Below are 24,084 nucleotides of genomic sequence, written 5' to 3'. Positions count from 1 at the left end.
AAAAGTTTTATCGGAACACAGACATGCCTGTTTGATGGCTGCTTTCATGCTACAACAGAGTAGAGAAGGGTGATACTGTGTGGATGCAAAACCAAAAGTACTTACTGTTGGTTCCCTACAGGCCCTGTAATCTAACTTCAGATCCCAGCTTTGTGATTTATTAGTATAACCGGGGGTAAGTCACTGAACCTCTCAGTTTCCACATCTGTAACACAGAGACCACAATTATTGTTATTACTAGTAGTTATTACGAGGACTAAATAAATCAACACTTCCAATTTATGAGGACTAAAAAAATCCATGTTTGCAATGTCTGGCACATGGTAAATACAACATAAGTGTCTAAAAATTGGAGGAATTTAACCTGTTATGCTTGAATCAAACATTAAAGAAGAATTAAAAATTATTTTTATTTCATAAAAATTACTACTTATGGAGCTAGCACTGTGGCGTAATAAGCTAAGCCTCCATCCGCAGTGCCAGCATCCCATGGGTGCCGGTTCATATCCTGGTTGCTCCTTTCCAACCCAGTTCTCTGCTTATGCCTTGGGAAAGCAGCAGAAGATGGCTTGAGTGCTTGGGCCACTGCACCTGCGTGGGAGACCTGGAAGAAGCTCCTGGCTTCTGGCTTTGGATCAGCGCAGAGGCCACTTGGGGAGTGAACCAGCAGATGGAAGACCTTTATCTTTGTCTCTTCCTCTCTCTGTAATTCTGCCTCTCAAATAAATAAATAAAAAATAAGAAAAATTACTACTTTTATGAATAAGAACGTAAAGATGAGCTTGAATTAACAAATCTAGAACTTCAGTAAAATAAACAAACACTAAACAGTCAAGTAACCCTAACCACTGTTCCCAGCAAGTCTGGGAGTGCGGACCAGGTTCTGGGAATTCTCTGGTCTCGCAGACCAGAGCACTTCAGAGTATGGGATGAGCATTTGGCCCAGGTTAAGATGCCTGTGTCCCCATCAGAGTGCCTGGGCTCTATTTTTGATTCTGGCTCCTGACTCCAGCTTCCTGCTGATGAGGACCCCAGGAGGCAGTGGTGATGGCTCCAGTGGTTGCTGTCTAAGTGGGAGATCTGGATTGGGTCCTGGTTCTGGGCTTCAGTCCCAGGCTTCAGCCAGGCATCTGGGGGAGTGAACTAGCCGATGGGAGTTCTGTTCGTCTTTCTGCCTCTCATATAAAAAAAAAAAAAAAAACTCTCTAGAATTTATGCAACAAGGCTCCCCTAAAATTTGGAAACAGTGTTGTATAATGGGTAGGTAGCTGGAGTTATGAGTGGATTGAATTTTGATTTTCTAGATGTCTGATTTTGGGCAAGTCTTATCTGTGAGTGGGTTTGTTAATACCTGCTTTATACAGTGTTTACACCTGCCTGTTAGCAAGCATTCCATAAACCCTCTCCGGTCGCCTCGATGTTCTGACATTTTACCATATCATGTGCTTTCAGCTTTGGTCTCTGCAGGAGATCCCCCTTTTTAAAGTCTATTTTAAAAACAAATGTCAGTTTATAAGACACTCGGGATCTTCCCAGTGAGGGCAACCTGACACACAAGGGCTAGGGCTCCTTGTCTCCCGGAGAATGGGGGAGCGGGATCAGGGCACGGGGAAGTCAGGGAGAGAAGGTAAGGAGAAATGTTGCGGGCTCTCTCCCTCGAGGCACCAGAGCGTCTATTATCCCGGGTATGAAGTTACACTCCAGGCTCTCGGGCTGGGGAAAGGCGGGGGGCTCTGAGGCACACAAGCCTGGCCCAGGACGCCACCTGCTGTCCACCTGCCTCCTCTCGGGGTCCCCGGGCTGGGCTGGTACTTGGGTCTCGCGGGCACTAACCCGCCCTTGCTCATCTTCTCCCCGCAACCCTGAACCCCTCGTGTCCCTCACCTTCCTGGTCTTGGAGTCAGGGGGGACAGCAGGGCTTGTTTCCCAGGAAGCAACCTTGACATTGACACCAGAGCAGAATCTCCGGCAGACGGTGAAGCCTGAGGCGGGGTTCGTATTCCGTGGTTAAAAGCTTCTCTTGCACACGTTGGTGCAGAGGGGGTCCGGCCACCTTGGTGACCTTGACCAACGATGAGGGAGGAAGGCGGGGAGAGGAGCAACCCGCCGCGCCTTCCCAGGACGCGCCCAGCCGGAGGGCTCGGGATGCGCTGCACCCTATTTTAGTCTCGGGAATTCGTCATCATCCAGGGCTGTTTCCCGTGGCGGGGGGTGGGTGGGTGGGTGGGCTAGGTCTCAGTGACGCTGCCCCTAAGGGGACAATTTGGAAGGAAGGCAGGGCTAGGAGTCTGAAGAAGGCCCTAGATCTGACCCCCAAAGCCCCTGGTGTTAGGACCTTTTTCTCACTTGGGCTCGGGAAGATGAGCCAGCCCCATTTTAGCGGGGGAAACTGAGGCTTAGAATCACGATGCGCCCTCAGAGAAGAGCTAAGCCCGGGATTCCGCGCCGTCGGCTTGCCCCCTAAGCCCAGGAGACCTCTCAGTTCTCTTTGAGCATTCCTTCTAAAAAATTCCTAGCGTCCGCGACCCCTTGGAACGCTCGCGGAGCCTACTCGCCAAGACTTCCCCTTTAAGGCGCTCCTACCCCTTTAAGACTCACGGCTCCTCCCGTCACGCGGCGTCGCAGTCTTAAGGCCACGCCTCCTCTATCGGCTTCCGCAGGGCCTCGACGGGAGCGCGGCGGTCACGTCCCCTTTAAGACTGAGCCCCGCCTCCGACTCTCCGCCCCCTCCGCTCCCCTCCCCCAAGTCCGCACCAGGTGCCCCGGCGGGTCGTGCGGCGCGGCGCGCGGCGGTGAGCTCTTGGCCCCAAAGGGTCGCGAGGACAAGTGCCCCAGCTTCTCCCCGGTTCCTGCGGTGGCCTCGCGGGTCCCGGGGGAGGGGCTGGAGCAGCCACCGCGGAGTGGGAGACGGGGTGGTCGGGGGCGCGAGCGAGGTGGGCTGGGACCGGGCCGAGCGGGGGGAGGGGCTCAGGTGATTTGGGGGAACTGGATGGCGCCCCGCAGCGCTCACGGGACGCTGGGGGCGCGGGGGTCGGGGTGGACGGCCCGGCGGCGCCCTCCCTGCTGCTTGCCCCGCCAGTGTCCCTGTCTAGCCCGCTCAGTGAGGCGTGCCTCGTATCCCCCTGGGGTCCGCGCCCCTTTGTGGGGGGCGGCTGTTGGCCGGCTCCGCAGCTGAGACCACAGCCGCGGGAGCCGCTGGCGGGTGCCGGCTCTGCTCGGACGGCCGGCAGAGGTGGGGGGCCCAGCGGCCGGCACAGGGGCAGAGGGTGGCCAGCGGCCGGCAGCCTGGCCCGGGTGGGACAGATGTCCGTCACCTCCCTCAGCACCGGGCTGGGGAAGGGGCTGGCTTCGGGACCTCACTTCCAGACCTGTGTCCATCAGGGGGCTGGCGGTCACCATGGCGATGCGGGAGCTGGTGGAGGCCGAGTGCGGGGGTGCCAACCCGCTCATGAAGCTGGCCGGGCACTTCACGCAGGACAAGGCCCTTCGGCAGGAGGGCCTGAGGCCTGGGCCCTGGCCCCCGGGAGCCCCCGCCGCAGAGGTGCGTGGCCGCGGACGAGCGGGAGGTTCCTGTTGGGGCCCCCTTGGGAGAGCTGCTTTCTCTATTGTGTTGCAGATAGTAGTAGTTAGCAGTTAATGAGCGCTGACTAAGCGCCGTGCATCTTTATGTAGATAAAGGCGACCATTTTATGGATGAAGAAACTGAGTCCCTGGGAAGGCTCTGGACTTGCCCAAGGTCATGTAAATGGCTGTGGCCTTCGTCTGAATCCTAACGCTTTTCTCTCTCCTTGTCTTAGGTCTCCAAACCTTTAGGAGTAGCCTCTGAAGATGAGGTACACGTATTAGTTTTTTTTCTATCCTATTTTTTTTTCTTACCTTTAAACTTCACCCGTGTTTTGGTCTTTGGACTCTACTGATCGCGTGACATTTGTCTGCTTTTTCATTCTTTGTGTTTCTTAAAGCTAATGAAAGAACGTTTCTCTTTATTGGATGTGCGGTTTGCTTCCCTTGTCTGCTGTCCGACATCAGTGTCCCTTCCCAGCGGGCCCTGCTGGTTGTCGGGGGCCCCCTGACTCTTTGGGTGCGTGTCCCCATCTTTCTTGATAGCTGGTGGCCGAATTCCTGCATGACCAGCATGCGCCGCTTGTGTCCCGCGCGCCTCAGACCTTCAAGATGGACGACCTCCTGGCCGAGATGCAGGAGATTGAACAGTCCAGCTTCCGCCAGGCTCCCCAGAGAGGTGGGTGCAGCGTCCCCGGAGCTCGTGCCTGGGGACCTGCGATGCAGGAGGAGTCGGAGGAAGCCGGTTTTCCTCTTAGGTGGGATGACGTGAAGTGTAGTGAGTTATTTTCCTTCCTTAGGGCCTGTGTCTCTGTCTTTTCAGCCCCTGGTGTGGCAGACTTGGCGTTATCTGAGAACTGGGCCCAGGAGTTTCTGGCAGCAGGAGATGCTGTGGACGTAACTCAGGATTATAATGAGACCGACTGGTCGCAGGAATTCATCGCTGAAGTCACAGGTGAGGCTTGTCATGGACAATCTACAGTAGCTCCTGTGGGGCAGAGTTCTGTAGCGTTTCCCTAATCGTGGCATATAGGGTTATTCTGGTCGCCCAGGATTTTCTGGTCTCTTGCTAGTTTTTGCAGGACGCTGGATGATGATAGGAAATTGAAACTTACATTACAGAGGACTAGGTTTGAACTGGAGAGAACAGGGAGTTAGGGCTACCTCTTTGTTACCTGAAATTTTACTGCTGTAGTCTAGTGGAGGAGACCCATAGACTGGGTGGATGGAAGTGTTGCCCAGGAAAGAAATATTTAGCACAGCACCTGGATCTCTGACATGAACTCAGCTTGAACAGAGCTGGGGCCTTGGGAAGTGTGATTGTGGCGTTCAGAGGCCTGAAGTACAGGCAGCCCACTGCGTCTGCATCGCGCATCCATGGGTTTAACCAATTATGCATTGAAAGTAGCTGGAAGATATTGCACCTGTGCTGGACATGTACAGGTTTATTTTTTCTTGTCATTGTTTTCTAAACAATGCAGTATAGCGACTGTGTATACAGCATTTATATCGCATTAGGTATTACAAGTACTCTACAGAGAACTTCAGGTATATGGGAGCATGTGAATAGGTTATACAGTGGTACCTCAGAAGTTCATGGAAAAATAGAATTAAAAGGTATGTTCATTTTGGTACTAAAAATTTTGAAATTCATATATATATTTTTTAAGATTTATTTATTTGAAAGGCAGAGTTAGAAAGATGCAGAGGGTGGAGGGGAGAGGTGGGTGGAGAGAGAGGTCTTCCATCCGCTGGTTCACTCCCCAGATGGCCACAACTGCCGGAGCCGAACCCATCTGGAGCCAGGAGCTTCTTCTGCGTCTCCCATGTGGGTGCAGGGGCCCAAGGAGTTGAGCTGTTTTCTACTGCTCTCCCAGGCCGTAGCAGAGAGCTGGATTGGAAGAGGAGCAGCCAGGATGTGAACTGGCGCCCACATGGGATGCCGGCACTGCAGGCGGCAGCTTTACCTGCTACACCACAGCACCAGCCCCCATAGTTTTTTCATAATACATGTTTTCCATGAACTTTTTGGAGACCATATTTATACAAAAACTTTGCTATTTTGTGTAAGGGACCTGAGTATGTGCAGAGTTTGGTATCCACAGGTGGTCCTAGAACCAGTCTTCCATGTGATATCTACTGTATGTGGTCTTGGAGGGCACAGAGCATACCAGGCTGGTGAGAATTAGTAATACTAGCTAACATTTATTTACCACCTTCAAGACTTCGTGTGAAGTGCTTTGAGTGCATTAGCTACTTAATCCCTGTGAGAACCCTGGAAGTAGTTAAGTGTTTTTGGCTCTAGTTTGTGGATGAGAAAACTGATTTATCTGTTAAGTAGCTTGCTCAGGGTGACGCAGCTTTGTTTGTAGTGGAGTTGGGATTTGACTCTGACTTTGAATGATTCCAGGCCCCGTGAGTGTAACTGTTAAGCTGTACTGCCAGGCCCGCAATTTAGCTGTCGTCCTGCTCGGCACAGACATTGGGGTCTCAGCCTGAGTCTCCCTATTTGAGAGCGTCCATTGCTCGTTGCACCCCTTGGGATTAATTCTTCTGCCCTTCTGCTGTTTGAATAGAGTCGTGGGGGAAGGGCCGTCTGCAGCTTTCCTCTTCCTTGTTGCTCCCAAAGTGAAACATTGTTCACCTCTCCCCAATTTAAGAAATCGGGAATAGCAGCAGATACAAATGGAAAAAGTTTAAAAAATTCTAGACTCTCAGGGTGGTCCCATTATCATAGTTCTTGAATTTTTCTTAGATGATTAATAGGATTTAATTGGCTTTCCTCTCACCATTTTTATTCTAAAGATGGGGCTTGCTCTACACAGAGGAGAAAAACTCAAAAATCTCACTAGAAATAAAAAAATCCTTTTAGTGGAAGCTCTCAGTCCCTTAGATCAAGACTTCCTTTTGCAGCCATAAGCTGGAGTTAGGTGGAATTGTAGGTACTTTTGTGGTCATTGTTAGTGTTCAGCACTTTATATTCTTAAACTCATTTGATCTTTACCTGATGCCTGTAGGTGTTGACCACCTTAAGTTAAAGTCACCTTTTATGGATGAGTAGACTGGGATTTGGGAAAGTTACACAGTCTTTGTCCAGAGTCATTCCGTGACAAGATGCTACTTAAATTCCTGCCTGTGTGGCTCTAGGCCCCATATTTATAGCCGTCGTGTTAGAGCTGAGAGTCTTCTCTGGGATTGCCTCCAGGTAAAATCTGAGCTGTAGCAGAGGCCTCTGCCAAATGGAAACTTTACATTTTTCGCATAAACTTTAGACATCAGTGCTGTCTGTTGTGTGCGGCCATTAGTCATTTTCAGGAAAAAAAGTCATTGCACCATAGCATTGAGGTAGGTGAGATTTTTGTTAAAATTACCCAGTAAACCTTCTTTCATCAGTAAATGAAGAGACCGTTTTAGAAAAACATGTCAGACCTGTCTCACCTGTTAGGTACTTTTTGGAGAGCTCTTCTTGGGTTTTGTGTATTCTTTTGGAACTGTGCCTGCTTGGTAGAGGAAGGGACATTGAGGAGCTGGGAAGGGAACTTGAGTTTGGAGTCTGCCTTCTTGAAAGGAGTCTGTTGCTTTGCATGTAGTAGGCCTTTGGTGCTGAATTAATGAATTGAGATTTGGGAGAAGAAGCTAAAGGAAGTGATTTTCTAGTTCTTCAATTTGTATTATCATTTGTGGCTGATATATCAACGACAGAGGTTAACTACTGCTTTGTGAGTAAGTAGATTTTTGGGCAAGAGAAGGTTATATTTTCTTACTATCTTAAAATCCTCATTAAGATCATAGAATCAAGTTTTTTTTCTCTCCTTAAGAACTATTTATTTATTTATTTTTTGACAGAGTGGACAGTGAGAGAGAGAGACAGAAAGGTCTTCCTTTGCCATTGGTTCACCCTCCAATGGCCACCACGGCCGGTGTGCTGCAGCCGGCGCACCGCCCTGATCCGAAGCCAGGAGCCAGGTGCTTCTCCTGGTCTCCCATGCGGGTGCAGGGCCCAAGGACTTGGGCCGTCCTCCACTGCACTCCTGGGCTACAGCAGAGAGCTGGACTAGAAGAGGCGCAACCGGGACAGAATCCGGCGCCCCAACCAGGACTAGAACCCGGGGTGCTGGTGCCGTAGGTGGAGGATTAGCCTAGTGAGCCATGGCGCCATCCTACTTATTTATTTTAAAGACAGAGTTACAGAGAGGCAGAGACAGAGAGAGGTCTTCCATCCGCTGGCCTACTCCCCAGATGGCCACAATGGCTGGAGCTGAGTGGATCTGAAGCCAGGAGCCAAGATCTCCCCCAGGTCTCCATGTGGGTGCAGGGGCCCAAGGACTTGGGCCATTTTCTTCTGCTTTCCCAGTCTACAGTATAGAGCTGGATTGAAGTGGAGTTAGCAGGGACTTAAACTGGCACCCATTTGGGATGCTGGCCCTGCAGGTGGCTGGCTACCTTATAGCACCAGCCCCCGTGGAATCAATCTTAAAATGAAACTAAAGGTCGATTTTTTAAAAAGATGTATTTATTTATTTGAAAGGCAGAGTGACGGGGCGGGGTGGGGGGAAGGGGGGAGAGAGAGAGATCTGTCTACTTGTTTACTTCCCAAATGGCTGCAACAGCTGGGGCTGGGCCAGGCGAAAGCCAGCATGGAATTCCTGGCAGGCCAAGTTCTTGGGCCATCTTCTTCTGCCTTCCTAGGTGTGTTAGCAGCAGGAAACTGGGTCACAGGTGGAGTAGCTCAGACTCGAACCAGCAGTGTGATATGGGATGCTGGTGATGTACGGTGCTGATGTTACAAGTGACAGCTTAACCTGATGTGCCACAATGCTGGCCTTGAAGGTCTTAATTTTAATTTTATTTAGAAATAATTACCATTTCACTGGAAGTGGCAAAGAAAATGTACTGTTTCATCCAGTTTCCTCCAATGGTAACTCTTTGTATAACCTTTAGTTATGTTTATACCAAAACCAAGGAATTGCTACTGATAAAATCCAGTTTACTAGATTCAACTAGATTTACATGCCCTTACTTATATATGTCTGAATAGTTTTAGGCAGTTTTATCAGATGTGCAGGTTTTTTTTTTTTAAAGATTTATTTATTTGGAAGTCAGAGCCACAGAGAGGGAGGGAGAGACAGAGAAAAATTTTTAAAGATTTTTATTTAGAGAGAGAAGTCTTCCATCCACTGGTTCACTCCCCAGATGGCCACAGTGGCTGGAGCTGGGCTGATCTGAAGCCAGGTTCCAGGAGCTTCTTCCAAGTCTCCCATGTGGGTGTGGGGACCCACGGACTTGGGCTGGTTTTTTGCTTCTTTCTCAGGCCATAGCAGAAAGTTGGGTTAGAAGTGGAGCAGCTGGGACTTGAACTGGCACCCATATGGGATGTCAGCACTTTAGGTGGTGGCTTTATCCACTACCCCACAATGCTGGCCCCAAAAGAGAAAACTTCCATCCCCTGTTTACTTCCCAAATGGCCACAACAGCCAGGGCTATGCCAGGGTGAAGCCAGGAGCCCGGAACTTCTTCCAGGTCTCCCACTTTGGGTGCAGGGGTCCAAACACTTGGGCCATCTTCTGCTGCTTTCCCAGGTGCATTAGCAAAGAGCTGGATCAGAAGTGGAGTGGCTGGGACTTGAACCGGTGCCCATTTGGGATGCCAGCGTTGCAGGCTTTACCCACTGTGCCACAATGCTGGCCCCAGCTGTGCAGATTTGTACAGGCATCACCGCAATCGAGAAAGAGCTATTCCATCACCACACGAAGGTCACTTTTCTGTCTACCACATTTGCTGATATAACCCCCACCCCAAGTTTTCTGGGCTGAATAATTCTCTATCTGGTGCCTGCTCAAGGTTCTTGAATTTCGACAGCTGCTGTTGACAATGGCCTGTGAGGTTCAAACAGTAATCATGGGAGATTAGATAGAGTAGTGCTTTCACAGGAAAAGCAGTGGACGGCAGCAGAGGATGGCTGGCAGCAGATGTCCCCAGAAGGCTGGGGTGGGGTAGGATAAGAGGAATAAGAGCCTATTGTGATGTGTTCTTATTGGTGCGGGTTTGCTGTGAGCAGACAGTAATAATAGCTGGCATTTGTTCCTGTGTGCTGTGGTCTTCAACAGCGACCCTGTGAGGTGGCTGTTGCTATCTGTTTTATAGATAAGGAAATAGAAACTTGGAGGGTTCAATGACTTGCCTGAAGATGCGCAGGGAATAAGCAGTGGAGTTGGGATCTGAACGTGGTTAAGCGGATTCTAGAGCCTGTATTCTTTCCCACAGTGCCATTTGGCAAACACAGTGACTTGGATGGATAAGGGTAGGAAGTTGTGAGTTTTGAGCTTGGAGTAGATGGCATCGATAGAATGAATATGCAACAAGGTGAATATTGTTTGTTTTTTTTTAAAGATTTACTTATTTATTTGAATGTCAGAGTTACAGAGAGAGAGAGAGAGAGAGAGAGAAGTCTTCCATCCTTTGGTTCACTCCCCAGTTGCGGTTGGAGCTGTACCAATCTGAAGCCAGGAGCAGGAGCTTCCTCTGGTCTTCCTGCGGTGGTGCAGGGCCCAAGGAGTTGGGCCATCTTCTTCTGCTTTCCTAGGCCATAGCAGAGAGTTGGATCAGAAGTGGAGCAGCTGGGCTGACCAGGCGCCCATATGGGATGCCAGCACTGCAGGTGGCGGCTTTACCCACTATGCCACAGTGCAAAACCGCCCTCCCCTTCCACTTTAAAATATTTATTTGAAAGGCAGAGAGAGACATAGAGATTTTCCATCCATTGACTGACTTCTCAAATGCCCTCAACAGCCAGTGCTGGGCCAGGCCAAAGCCAGGTGGGTGGCATATTAGCAGGGAGCTAGATTGGAAGCAGAGTGTCCAGGGCTCTAACTGGCACTCAGGGGGTGCTGGCAGCTTAGCCCCCTGTGCCAGTGCCCGCCCCAAGGCGAACATTGTGAATTGGACATCTAGGTTGATGGTTCTAACTCTAGGAATCTTGTGACCCCTTAGGCTGATTTTCTGTAAGAATTGCTCAAAAAAGATTAGGAAAGCCAAGTGTTAGTCTTCTGGTTGTTTCGTCTGACTCCTTTGTTAGAGTTGGATCCCAGTGCTGGAAGATTCTGGATCTTGTGGCTAATGTGGCCAAAAGCCAAATTGCCAGCTATTTGCAAATGACTTTGATTAATGTTTCATGTTTGTTGTAAAGTCTAGGTGCTTTGTATTATTTCTGTTGCTTCTTGTCTTGTGAATTTGAGCACCTGTGGCCCGAATATGCTCTTGCAAAGCAACAGAATATGAGATTTGCAAATCACGTGTCAGGAGTGTCAGGAGTGACTGGAGCGTGAGGAGGAGGGACTTGTTGCCTTCTAAGGGACGTGGACTAAGGCACTGGAGGTGTTGTAAAGCCTGTTGAAGTGCTAAGCATCTCCTTGTCAGTCTCCACACTTGAGACAACCAAGAGGAAGTGTTGTCTGTGGGAACCAGAGAGCAGGATCTGGATATAATTGTTCAGAGTCCTTGGAACTACAAGTGAGGGTCTATGACCAAAAAACAATTGTCAGCCATGTTTTTTATTAGTTATAGATTACTTGTTTATAACTAGATGTGTATATTCTGAGACCCTTGGTTTTTTGCTTTTTTCAAATTTTGATATTTTCCCAGATTTTGAGGTCACTTTGAAATTGTTTGGGCAGCCTCTCACCTAAAATGGAATAGGGATAAGTCTGCTTAAAAACAGTTATAGAATTTCAGACTGGGGCCAGACTGGGCAGGCACTTCAGCGTCTGGTTTGTAAAGGTGGACACGGAGCAGACAGAAAGAACACTGTAGGCTCGTTTCTGCTCCCTGCACTACTCGTTCTTGAGGGCCTGGTCTCCCTGCTTTTTTTTTCCCCCACCTCGTGGCCCCAGGATACTAAAGGGCAAAGTCCTGGAGGTTGAGAAACAGCTTGTTGCCTTGATATGTTGTTGTTTCGATGTTATAGCAAGTGCCCTTTGTTACCAGAGCTGCTGCTTTTTTTTTTTTTTTTTTTTTGATAGGCAGAGTTAGAGAGACAGAAAGGTCTTTCTTCCATTGGTTCACCCCCCAAATGGCTGCTATGGCCGGCGCGCTGCGCCAATCCAAAGCCAGGAGCCAGGTGCTTCCTCCTGGTCTCCCATGCGGGTGCAGGGCCCAAGCACTTGGGCCATCCTCCACTGCACTCCCTGGCCACAGCAGAGAGCTGGCCTGGAAGAGGGGCAACCGGGACAGAAACCGGCACCTCGACCGGGACTAGAACCCGGTGTGCCGGCGCCGTAGGCGGAGGATTAGCCTAATGAGCTGCGGCACCGGCCACCAGAGCTTCTAAGATAATTTGTTGCATTCGAATGAAAAACACGGCTGCTCAAAACTAACCCAAAGCAACAAAAGTCAGAATAGTGTTTACGTCTGGGGTCTGGGGACAGCTGGGAACCCATGAGGCAGCTGTAAAGACTCTGTGCGGGGCTGGGTGATGCGAGTACACGCATATACTTGGGCTGGCTACACATTATGTGCTTTCGGGTTTGTATGTTATATCTCAATTAAAAAAATGAAAAACAAAACATTGCGTCTAAATAGCAGGCCCGTGTGTCTTTAATTCTGGCCTGGCGTTTATTTCTCAGCTTCTCGTGGAAGACACGCTGGGATGAAGTGGCTCCTGTTGCTGGGGTGGTGTGAACTGCAGGTAGAAGACCAGAGGTTTAGTTAAGGAACAGGAGCTCTCTGTTCTCCCTTAGCTCCTTGCTGGCTGCCTAGGATACCCTTGAGAAAGGGAGAAGCCCATGTGCTTGCTGTTTCTCATCAAGGCCGCCTGTACTTCAGAAGAGTGCGGCTCTGAATTCTTTCCCAAATTGCCCTGTTTGGTCTCCTGTTCCCATGTGTTTGTACACTTCTACCCCAGATCCCTAGGTGTTGAGTTGGATATTGAAAAGAATGTGAAAAATTGGTATTTTTTTTTTTTTGGCTGGTGGGCACTGAGGAAATAATAGAGTTCCATCTGTTTCAGCTTGCTGAAGAGGTTTGTTTGAGTATTTGTATTGCTTTCCCTGTTCCTCACTGAGTGCTGGGTGACTTCCACAACTTTCTGTTCCTGGTAGACCCCTTGTCCGTGTCGCCTGCCCGCTGGGCTGAGGAGTATCTGGAGCAGTCAGAGGAGAAGCTGTGGCTGGGAGAGCCCGAGGGAACAGCTGCTACTGACCGTTGGTGAGCCCACCCACTCCTTTCCGGAGCCCTGTAAAAGGAGGCCAGTACTGGACGGCTTTCCCAGCCTCTCTGCCTCTCCATCCACATTCTCAAACCAACCTGTGGTCCCTTCTTTTCGTACTTTATTTTTTAAGGTTTCCATTTGTGTTATTACCACTATAATTCATGTTTGAAAGAATCTGAGCAACCCTGCGAAGTTTGTACTTTTATGTGCTTTGTTCCTTTTAAACATTCGAGCCTGCTACTGTTTATTCATTCTTTTTGAAAGATAGGTTTGGGACAGGGACAGGAAAAGGATGTTGGTATACTTTCTGACTTCTGCACAAATATTGTACTTCAGTGTCAGTTGGCTTAGGTAGGTCCTCAACAAGAGTAGAGTGGTGCTACCCTCTCTTTCCCCAAGGGGAGCTGTTACTGCTATGGACTTGGTCCGGAGAATTGCATGGGGAAGTGGTGGCAGACTAATGTGTGAAGTTAATTTATCCCTTTCTGTCCCAGGTATGATGAGTACCATCCCGAGGAGGATCTGCAGCACACGGCCAGTGACTTTGTGGCCAAGGTGGATGACCCCAAATTGGCTAACTCTGAGGTGAGCCATATCCCTCTGTTGCTGTGCCCAGGAGCTGGTCTTGAAGGCAAGCGTCTTGCTTCTGTTGCCTTGTTTAAAGAAAAGGAGATGAGAACGTGGGTCTATTCCTTGCAGCCTTGATCTAACCTCTTCTAATACTCTTCGTTTCTTGCCTGATCACCCTTTCTGTATTCTGGTGCCATCTCCAATCTTCAGAGCCAGAAATCCCTTTCTTTTTGCTCTCGTCTTTTTCCAGGGTCTTTAGCACATACCTTGTGTGCAGCTAGAGCTGGTCAGTGGGAGGGGCAAGTGCAGGATCCTGTTGGGCGTGGTTTAGAGTGCACCCCTGAAAGTCCTCTCCCAAGTGGCTGTGTGTGTCTCTGTGCCCCAGTTCCTGAAATTCGTGCGACAGATTGGCGAGGGGCAGGTGTCCCTGGAGTCCGCTGCAGGGTCGGGCCGAGCTCAGGCAGAACAGTGGGCAGCAGAGTTTATACAGCAGCAGGTAGGCCATTGTCACTTTCCAGTCCCACTTCGGAGCCAGCTGGTGCCCCAGGCCTTGGGTTGAGTGTTCAGTGGTCCCTGAGGGGGAAGGGATTTTATTGCCAGCTTGTCTTGGTAGCATCAGGTCCTGAGTGGGAGGGAGATTCTGAGGATGTTCTTCTCAGAAGTGCCCAGGCTGGTGGTGTTCAATGGGTATTGAGTTTATGTTTAGTGGTAGAAAGCTGTTGTTGGTAGTGACCTTCTTCCTTTGTCACAGGGTGCATCAGATGCCTGGGTTGACCAGTTCACGAGACCAGTAAACACATCTGCCCTCGATATGGAGTTTGAACGAGCAAAGTCAGCTATAGAGGTGAGAGCAGATGGGCAGGAGTAGACTCACCCCAGGAGAAAACCTTCCCTCCGGGAGTTGGGTGTATTAGTGTCAAAGATGGCGAAGGTTTCGTCTCCTAGGGTACCTGGGTCAGCTGTGCCGCTCAGAAATGCAGATTCTTGGGTGTCACCCAGACCGCTGAGTCAGAATCTCTGGGTAGGATCTGGAGATCTGTAGTTTTATAAAGCTCTTCAGATGACTCTTAAAACGCTGAAATTTCACGATTGTTGTCTTAGGGAGTCCATTCCAGTGAGCTGAGGGTGGGATGGGGTGGCTGTGAAGGATCTCCTTTTCTATCTGCCTTCCCTTCCTTACAGTCTGATGTCGATTTCTGGGACAAGTTGCAGGCAGAGTTGGAGGAGATGGCTAAGCGGGATGCTGAGGCTCACCCCTGGCTTTCTGACTACGATGATCTCACATCTGCTTCCTATGATAAGGTGAGAACCTGGTTTTTCAGGTTTCAGAATCCGCCTCTAATACCTTCCCTTTAATACTGAATTTGAAGGAGACTCACTTTCAAGTAATGTCCTGTGTATGCAAAGGTCATTGATCATACACTGTCTTCTTGGCTAGAAAGGTTGGTAAGATAATGGCAGTATGGTGACAGCAGCTGTGAGGGAGGTTTGCTTGTGGTCATTAAGGACACAGAGGGGGCAGCTCTGTTTTGGAGGTGGCGCTGGAAACATTTTCAGAGGATTGCTCGCGCTCCTCTTCGGTGGAGAGTGCCAGTTGACAGTTTATCCTCTGCCACCACCCCTCAGAGTTATTGACTTTCTTAAATCACACATTCATTTTAAGGTCTAATCTCTTCTGGTATGTGCTAGCCCCTTACCCCGGTGTAGGGTCATCTATGAAACATTTTAAATACTTTAATATATTAGGAACATTTCCTAGCAGTTGGTGATGGAGCACGATTGAATTCTGCATCCCGCATGTGCTGTAGAATTAGAAGTTTCTGTTGCTTCAGGAGTCTCCTGCGACAACCAAATCTTGTGGGTTGCGGGGTACTTGAGGTTGTGATTCCTAATTGAGCTCCTGAATTGAAGCATAAGGGGGAAGGGAAAGAATTGCTGGGTTTCGCAAAATGGCCAAACAGGAAGTGGGGAAGGAGTAGTAATGTCTTTTTCTCAGCTCAGATGTGGTTGGGGAAAGATTCTGGGGCTTGAAACAGCCCGAGATACAAAACAGGGTGCTGGGGATACCTGTGGGCAGAGTGAGCGAGCTCTGCAAAACATTAAAGGCCATTAGAGGCAGGATGATTTTGAAAAGCTAGGATTTGGTAGTCAATGAAAAACTGTTTTAGGAAAAATAGGATTTTGCTTGTATTCCTGCTGATCCTCTGGGCTTTTCTGAAGACCGTTTCATCTTATACAATAGAAAAGGTTATTTCTGGAGGTTTTGCCCTGTGGTTAGGAGGGAGAAGGGCAGTACTGTGGCACAGCGGATTAAGTCACTGCTTACAGCACTGTATCCCTTATCCGAGTGCTGGTTCAAGTCCCAGCTGCTCTGCTTCCAATCCATCTTCTGTTATTGTGCCTGGAAGGGCAGCAGAGTACAGCCCAGGTGCTTGGGCCCCTGCGCCCATGTGAGAGACCGTGATGGAGTTCGTGCCCGCTGGCTTCAGCCTGGCCCACCCCTGGCTGGCTTTGCCCTTTGGGGAGTGAACAGCGGATGGAAGATCTCTGGCTTTCTCTGTTGCTCTACATTTCAGATGAGTAAGTGAACAAATGGATGTGTGAAAGATAGAATACCAATAAGGAAAGCCTGAAAGATAGAGATAATGCTTTCATTATTTTATACTGAACAATTTAAAAAATTTTTAATCCCCCCCCCCCCCCCCAACAAAGAAACCTTTTATTTAAGGAATACAGACTTCATGCATTTCCTAAGTACAACATTAGGAATATAATGATTCTTCCCACCATACCTGCCCTCCCACCCCTTCTCCCTCTCCTATTATTCTCAGTCCCATTCTCCACTAAGATCCATTTTTGATTAACTATACACAGAAGACCAACTCCATACTAAGTGAAGAATTCAACAATTTGCACAAAAAAAACCCAAAACCAATCCAAACCAAACCAAAACTGTTCTTCAACAGTCCAGACAAGGGCTGTTTAAAATCGTTGTTTCTTGAAGTTAATTTCACTTTTTTTTTTTTCTTACAAACTTAATTAACTTTAATGAAGCACCCAAGAATGATACATCTTTTGGGAGCACTTAACTATAGTTATAATACAACTCCTTGAGGACAGAGGTCCTGCATGGGAAGTTAGTGCACAGTGACTTGTTGTTGTTAATTTAACATTTAACTCTCTTATATATGATGTCAGTGATCACCCGAGGCTCTTTTTTAAAAAAAAGATGTATTTATTTGAAAGTCAGAGTTATATAGAGAAGGAGAGGCAGAGAGGGAGAGAGAGGTGTCTTCCATCTGTTGGTTCACTCCCCAATTGGCTGCAATGGCTGAAGCTTTGCCTATCCAAAGCCAGGAGCTTCTTCCATGTCTCCCACGCGGGTGCAGGGACCCAAAGACTTGGGCCATCTTCCACTGCTCTCCCAGGCCATAGCAGAGAGCTGGATCAGAAGTGGAACAGCTGGAACTTGAACTGGCACCCATATGGGATGCTGGCACTGCAGGTGGCAGCTTTACCCACTACACCACAGCGCCGGCCCAAGGAATATAGTTATTCTTCCCACCATACCCGTCCTCCCACCCTTCTTCCTCCTCCCCCTCCCCTTCCCGGTCCCATTCTCCACTAAGATTCATTTTCAGTTAACTTTGTAGCATTCACTCCTTTTTAATTCTATCTATTATTTTTACCAGACCCTTAATCTTATCCATATGATCATTTTAACAATTAAGATGGTATTTTTACCACCCAGCTTAAGGGTCTTTGGGGTTCCATGGCAAGTTTTTAAATTGTACCTTTAGAAGTAAGTCCTTAGGAATGCATGCAGAACTATACAGCTTTACAGTTGCAAACTTCATACACTTCCTAATTACAACTTTAGGAACATGGTGATTCTTCCCACCATGCCCACCCTCTCACCCATACTCCCAAACCCTCCTCCTCCTCTCTCTCTTATTCCCACTCTTATTTTTTACTGAGATCTATTTTCAATTGACTTTATACACACGTTTAACTTTAATTAAAGAGTTCAACAAATAGTATAAAAAAACCCAAAATTGTTCCTCAACAGTCAAAACAAAATGGCTGTTCTAGCTATTGCTTCTCAAAGTGTCAATTTCATGTATACAGTTTGCCTTTTAGGTGCTCTATTAGTTACCACAGGTCAGAGAGAACATGTGATCTTTGTCCCTGGCTTATTTCACTAAGCATGATGTTTTCCAGATTCATCCACTTTATTGTAGATGTCTGATTTTCATTTTTTTTTATTTTTCATTTTTTTAACCACTGTGTAGTATTCCATAGTGACATATCCCATGATTTCTTTATCCAGTCTTCATTTACTGACAGTTTGGTAAGCTTCATAGAGCTCATTGACTTTGTGGCAAGTTGTACCTTTTACATAAAAATGTCCATGCTGTTGATAAACGTAGACAAAATGTTAATTTCGTATACACAGCATTTCCTGTTATTTACTGGTATTACAGTTACATTTATGACATGCAGAATAATTTTTAGTTAAAAATTATGTTTGTAGATTCTTAAACCCTGTTTGAGGTTATGCCTTAGAATAGTTAGGATTAGAAACATTAATTGCATTAATTTTCCATAAAAAATGCTATCCTTTCTATTGGCTTTACACTAAATAATACTAGTTATATGTCAATACTTTCAAAAAGTGTGGATCTCATACTTGATCATGTTAGTAGCTCTGAAAGGCAGGAATTACGTTCCTTAGGAAATTATGTTGTAGATGACAGTAATCTGTCTCTTTCAGCGTGGTTTAATGCATGGATTAATGCTGGGCAGTAGATGAGGTAGAATGATCTATTTATTTTATTTACTTTTTATTAAGATTTCTTTATTTATTTGAAAGAGTTACAGAGAGGGAGAGATCTTCTATCTGGTGGTTTACTCCCTGGATGCAGTGGCAGGGCTGGGCCAGACCAAAAGCAGGAGCCAGGAGCTTCACCTAGGTCTCCCAAGTGGGTGGCAGGGACCCAAACACTTGGGCCATCTTCTGTTGCTTTTCTCAGGTCATTAGTGGGGAGCTCTATCAGAAGTGGAGCAGCCGGGACAAGAACCGGCACCCTTATGAGATGCCAGCATCGCAGGCGGCGGTTTTACCCACTGAGCCACAGTGCTGCCCCAGGATTGATGTTACTGATTCTCATAAAGGGTTGGCAGTCTTTGGCCTTTGGAGTAAATCTGCTTGATACTTCATTCTGTATGGCCATTAGCTGAGAATGATTTTAAATGGTTGAAAAAAGCAATATTTTGTGTCACATGAAAATTATGAAATTCACATTTCAGTGTCCATAAAGTTTGGTTGGAACGCAGCCATGCTTATTTGGTTACGTGCTGTCTGGTGCACGCGTGCTGTGACGCTTGAGTTGAGTAGTTGCGGCAGACCTGCGAAGCAGGTCTTTTTATAGAAAAAGTTTGCTGATCCGTGGAGTAGGTTCGTTTTCTGCCTTCCGAGTTTTTAAACTGCACAGAGATGTCTCAAGAACCTGACTGTTTTTCACGAGTATACTGTTTATAAAATGCTTAGCTCAGATCTGTCTCCTATAATGTATCTCTCTCCCTTCCTATACTCCCAGGGTAGCTGTCCAGTTTTCCTTTGTGACAAACAATTTACTTCTGAGAGTTTAGAGTGTTGCTGATGGGGTGTGTTTCTGATTCTTTACATTTCACAATAAAAATGAAAAAGGCCTTGTTTATTCTTTTTTTTTAAGGTTTATTTATTTATTTGAAAGGCAGGGTGACAGAGAGGCAGAGGCAGAGATAGAGAGAGGTCTTCCATCTGCTGGTTCACTCCTCAAATGGCTGCAACGGCCGGAGCTGCGCCAATCCGAAGCCAGGAACCAGGAGCTTCTTTAGGTACAGGGTCCCAGGGACTAGGGCCATCTTCTGCTGCTTTCCCAGGCCATAACAGAGAGCTGGATCAGAAGTGGACCAGCCAGGACTCAAATTGGTGCCCACATGGGATGCTGGCACTGCAGATGGCGGCTTTACCCACTGCGCCACAGCCCTGGCCCCAGGCCTCGTTTATTCTAATTTGTCCTTACCAGACTTAGAAATATTTTATATCTTGTGGTATATTGCTTTGTGATGGAATTTATTTACTCATTGCAAAAGGAACATTTTATTTACTTGTCCCAAGACATAGGGCTTCCTAGTGATTTGCGTCTTACCTTATTACCCCCCTTGCTGAAGTGCCAGCCGACGAAACTCTTGGCGTCATAACTCTTCTCTTGAATGACAGATCCTCAGCTGGGAGAGGACAGTGTCTTGTAGACGTGTTTTGGGAGCGAGTTCTGACTTCTGTTCAGGTCACAGATTAATATTCAGAATTATTAAAAATGAAATTGGCGGGAGAAAAGAATGCAATTGGAATAAGTTAAGGTTTTTGAAGTGCTTGTATGCATCTTAGTGCACACAGTGACCCCAGGGAGCCAGGTAGAGTTGCATTTGAATTTCAGAGCTTCTGACTCCAAATTTCATTTCCTTTTTATGTTATCGCATTATTTAGGAATAACGAGAAGTGCGCTTAGAACAGCTAAGGAGGGTTTATCTCATTCCTTTCAACAGGTCCTACTAAGAAACCTGTTCTGCCGTAGAGTAAAAAGTCAGCGAACGAGGTAGCACTGTGGGCGCCTGAGGACTTCCTAATGACAGGCCTGCTGCCAGTGTGGAGCAGTCTGTAGGCTTGCCTGGCAGCCGGTTACTGTGAGCGGGAGTTGGCAGCCCGGGTGTGAGGCTGAGTGGTCTTTCTGTCGTCCTGGGTGGTCTTTGTGAGACCAGCACAGAGACTCTGCCAGCCTTTGGTTCTGGTCCCTGCGTGGAAGCCTCCGCCTTTTCCAGCTCTGCCCTGGTTGTCGTCCTTGCGTGCCTGCTGCCGTGGTCCGGGTGGCTCCCTCTCAGACCATTTCCCATGTGCTTGCTTCCCTGCAGGGGTACCAGTTTGAGGAAGAGAACCCCCTGCGCGACCACCCTCAGCCTTTTGAAGAAGGGCTGCGGCGGCTTCAGGAAGGGGACCTGCCGAATGCCGTGCTGCTCTTCGAGGCCGCTGTGCAGCAGGACCCTAAGCACATGGAAGTGGGTGGCTCACCCCGAGTTCAGACAGGACTTCTCAGGGCGGCCCCAGAGTGCACATGGGGCAGGATGGGGGTTAGGGGGAGATGGGGAGGGACGAGGGACAGCAGACCAGAAGGGTGATGGAGCTGACAACTTCCCTGCAGGCGTGGCAGTATCTGGGCACCACCCAGGCAGAGAACGAGCAAGAACTCCTCGCCATCAGCGCGCTGCGGAGGTGAGTGCGCAGAGGGTGGGAGCGAGGTGGTTCTGGGCTCTGCAGGTGGTCTCCAAGGTGCCGGGAGCGCAGGCCTGGCCCCTGTGTCCCTGGCTGATGGCGAGAGTGTTTCCTCAGCACTGAGGCCCAGAGTGCGGCTTCTGGGGTTCCCTCGCTGCTAGAGCGCTGCGTTTCTTAGACCTGTAAGTGACTAGCTCTCACGGCGGAAGGTTTCTGTGTCTTAATCTGAGGAGCCTGGGCAGGTGAAGCCGTCGTGACTGCATTTCGAAATCTGGCTTGGATCCCAGACTGCTGCTGGGTGCCGGTGTCATTGCAGGTACCAAGTGTGCTCATCTCTGCCCAACAGGTGCCTGGAGCTAAAGCCAGACAACCGGACAGCACTGATGGCGCTAGCCGTGAGCTTCACCAACGAGTCCCTCCAGCGCCAGGCCTGTGAGACCCTGCGGGACTGGCTGCGCTACACCCCAGCCTATGCACATCTGGTAGCGCCTGGTGAAGAAGGGGCTGGCGGGGCAGGACTGGGTCCCAGCAAGCGCCTCCTGGGATCTCTGTTGTCTGAGTGAGTGTGAGGGCTTCCTGGCACGGTTAATTACTGGAAACTGGGCCTCAGGAGGAAGGTGGCCTTGATTTTGGAAGTTTGGACAGACTGGGACTCAAGGGTCTAGGAGGGGGAAGGGAGGCCCAGGTCTGCGTGTACCCAGTGCACTGCTGGGATGAAACAGGAAGATGGGCTTCTAAGTTGGGGTTTGTGAGTAGCAGGGAGGGCTGATACGTTGATGAATTCTGGGGCTGTGATTGACTAATTTTTAGGAGCTGTTTGGGGACTGACATTGTTTTGGGGTGTGTGTGCTTCCTCATCTAGCTCCCTATTTCTTGAAGTGAAAGAGCTCTTCCTGGCAGCTGTGCGCCTGGACCCGACGTCCATCGACCCTGACGTGCAGTGTGGCCTGGGAGTCCTCTTCAACCTGAGTGGGGAGTATGACAAGGCCGTGGACTGCTTCACAGCCGCCCTCAGCGTGCGTCCTGATGTGAGCCTCAGGCCAGGGGTGGGGATGGGATGTGACCCTGTATCTTACTGGAGGACCATTTGTTGTGCATTTTGGAGTCACAAGATAATTATGGGCCAGCATTGCATGCACTGCCTGCCTTGGGAGGGTTCGGAAGGAAGGGTGGGGGTGCAGAGTCATCTGGGCATAGGGAGTCTGCCTGGGGAGGGAGAGGTTACGAGGTTACACTGTGGCCACAGTGAGGAAGCACGATGGGATAGTCACATGTGCTAGCTAAACAGAGCAGGTGGAGGAATGGGCAGAATTTGATCTCACACTAGTTGTATGTTCCCAACCCCTTCTCCCTCCTTTCCCAGGACTACTTGCTGTGGAATAAGCTAGGGGCCACCCTGGCCAATGGGAACCAGAGTGAAGAAGCCGTGGCTGCGTACCGCCGTGCCCTGGAACTGCAGCCGGGCTATATCCGGTCCCGCTATAACCTGGGCATCAGCTGCATCAATCTTGGGGCTCACCGGTGAGAGTACCTCTGGAGTAATGGATGAACGCACTGTTTCTCCTGCCTTGGCCCTAGCCCCTCGTCCTCTGATCCTAACTAGCCTCGCAGCCTTCTGTCTCCCAAGACTACCTGACCTGCCTGCTTCCATTGTGCTCACAAGCGGTCATTCCTCCTTTCCCCACAGGGAGGCAGTGGAACACTTTCTGGAGGCCCTGAACATGCAGAGGAAAAGCCGAGGCCCTCGAGGTGAAGGGGGTGCCATGTCCGAGAACATCTGGAGCACCCTGCGTTTGGCGTTGTCCATGTTGGGCCAGAGTGACGCCTACGGGGCGGCTGATGCCCGGGACCTGCCTGCCCTCCTAGCTATGTTTGGCCTGCCCCAGTGACAGTGGGATGGGCTGCCCTGTGAGTGTCTGCTGGAGGGGTCCCCGCTCGGGATGTGACTCCCTCCCCCCAAATGGGCCTACCGAGGGGGTGGGCTGATGATCGCTGGCGGGACAGCCTCTCAGGAGCTGCCTCAGAGCAGGGGTGCAGAGTCCACGTGTCGTTCCTGCGTAATCGTGGGAAAAGGAACTGTGTTGTCTCTGAGTCCTTTGGTGATTCAGGGACTGCACGTTCAGCCCCAGGTCTCTCTCTGCTCACCGTGCCCTCTCCTGGTGCTGCTTTTTGGGTAGGACCCGATGGCTGTCACCAGCCACCGTGTCTGTGGGGTCCACCACATTTGTCATGTCTGTCCTTTCCCCCGCTTTGTTGGAAGTTGGTAACAGTCCAGCCTTCCTGGGCAATTGTGTGTGGGCAGTTCTTCATCGTGCATCTCTGACGTCGACTCCGGGATGGGATGTTAGCAGCTGGCTGAGGAGAGTGGAGTTGTGTTAGGGGCACACAGAGTTCTGTCATTCTTGGACCTCATGGCTGTGAGTTAGATCGCCTGATAGGATGCTGCTGCAGTAATGCTGGGGGAGTTCCCGTGGGCTCCTCTGGAGCTGCTGGGTCAGTTGCTACAGAGAGCGTTTGGGTGTGGGATAGGAGGAAGGCTCATTTTGGGGACGAGCCTATAGGGGACTGATGGGATCAGATCAGGGACTCCGTCCTGGAGCCTTTGGTGGGAGGACGGAGCGAGTGGGATGAGGAGCGTGGTGAATGCAGCAGTCCCTCTTAGGAAGAACTGTGAGTAGGAATCAGGCCAACTCTTCTAGAAAGTTGGTTCAGAAATTGTAATCTTGCCAAATTCCTAGCAGAGAGGGGGTTCAGTATTACCATAAGCCTTTGCTATACTTCTTGAAATATTTCCAGGGGGAGAGGGTTGACAAGCCCCCTCCCCTCATGTTACCTCCACAAGGTGAAGATGGAGGGAAGCCGAGGTAGCCTGGATTCTTGTCACCCGGCCCTGCGTGGGGAGACGCATGACCACTGGCAGTGACTGCGAAGCCTCCTGCCGCCTTGTCTTCAGTAGCTAATGATCAGAGAGATTTTTTTTAAACTACCATGGGCCCCAGGTTCCATCTGAAATTTATTTTTCTTTGTATGAATATGTGTAAATGATTTAAAAATAAAACTGTAAAATATTTGTATGAAGAATAAATGGAACTAATGTGGATATGAATTCTGCTGAAGTTGGTGGTGGGAAGTGGGTTGGTCTTCATCTTTCCAGTTCTCATTGGCATGTTGATCACCCATCCATCTACCCAGCAATTACTGAGCACCTAACGTGTGCGGGTACGACGGGTAAGACGGACAAGGACACTGTGCTCCTGGAGCCTCGGGCTTGGCAGGAGACACAGATGTTTGCGGATGGTGAAGTTTTACACTTGAGTTCCCCCTGCAAAGGAGACTCCACAGAGCTGTCTCATCATTGGGTTGTTTTCTGTTATGATTATGTGCGTTGGTTTTGATAGTTTGTTTCCAGTGTTCAGGCTTCTAAAGGTTTCACTGG

The 24,084-nt window shown here is 49.2% G+C and overlaps 1 protein-coding gene across 12 annotated transcripts; it reads left to right on the top strand.

The window, feature by feature from the left end:
* Positions 1 to 1,802: 1,802 nt before the first annotated feature.
* On the top strand, positions 1,803 to 23,748 carry PEX5 (peroxisomal biogenesis factor 5). Of its 12 annotated transcripts, XM_070049302.1 has the most exons (17): positions 2,657 to 2,792; positions 3,382 to 3,541; positions 3,798 to 3,833; positions 4,108 to 4,240; positions 4,385 to 4,516; positions 12,657 to 12,762; positions 13,261 to 13,351; positions 13,722 to 13,832; positions 14,088 to 14,180; positions 14,519 to 14,638; positions 20,291 to 20,434; positions 20,578 to 20,648; positions 20,995 to 21,207; positions 21,511 to 21,676; positions 22,012 to 22,169; positions 22,336 to 22,556; positions 23,491 to 23,748. In XM_070049302.1, exons 2-16 carry the CDS (start codon positions 3,398 to 3,400, stop codon positions 22,535 to 22,537), a joined length of 1,920 nt encoding a protein of 639 aa, XP_069905403.1. In that variant the 5' UTR covers positions 2,657 to 2,792; positions 3,382 to 3,397; the 3' UTR covers positions 22,538 to 22,556; positions 23,491 to 23,748. The 12 variants fall into 12 exon arrangements, with proteins under 12 accessions (XP_069905401.1, XP_069905403.1, XP_069905404.1 ...); XM_070049303.1 differs by having other exon boundaries at positions 14,543 to 14,638; positions 22,336 to 23,748; XM_008259775.4 differs by having other exon boundaries at positions 22,336 to 23,748.
* The last annotated feature ends 336 nt before the right edge of the window (positions 23,749 to 24,084 follow it).

Source organism: Oryctolagus cuniculus, chromosome 9 (assembly GCF_964237555.1).
Source record: "Oryctolagus cuniculus chromosome 9, mOryCun1.1, whole genome shotgun sequence".
Classification (NCBI taxonomy): domain Eukaryota; kingdom Metazoa; phylum Chordata; class Mammalia; order Lagomorpha; family Leporidae; genus Oryctolagus; species Oryctolagus cuniculus.
Note: the sequence above shows the minus strand (reverse complement) of the source record. Positions and strands in the feature narration are given on the sequence as shown.

Excerpts from the sequence above, each read along its gene's own strand:
- PEX5 (XM_070049302.1), top strand. The coding sequence starts at position 3,398 with ATGGCGATGCGGGAGCTGGTGGAGGCCGAGTGCGGGGGTGCCAACCCG. Across the intron at positions 14,639-20,290 it reads CATCTGCTTCCTATGATAAG|GGGTACCAGTTTGAGGAAGA; the intron begins GTGAGAACCTGG and ends GCTTCCCTGCAG. Across the intron at positions 22,170-22,335 it reads ATCAATCTTGGGGCTCACCG|GGAGGCAGTGGAACACTTTC; the intron begins GTGAGAGTACCT and ends CTTTCCCCACAG.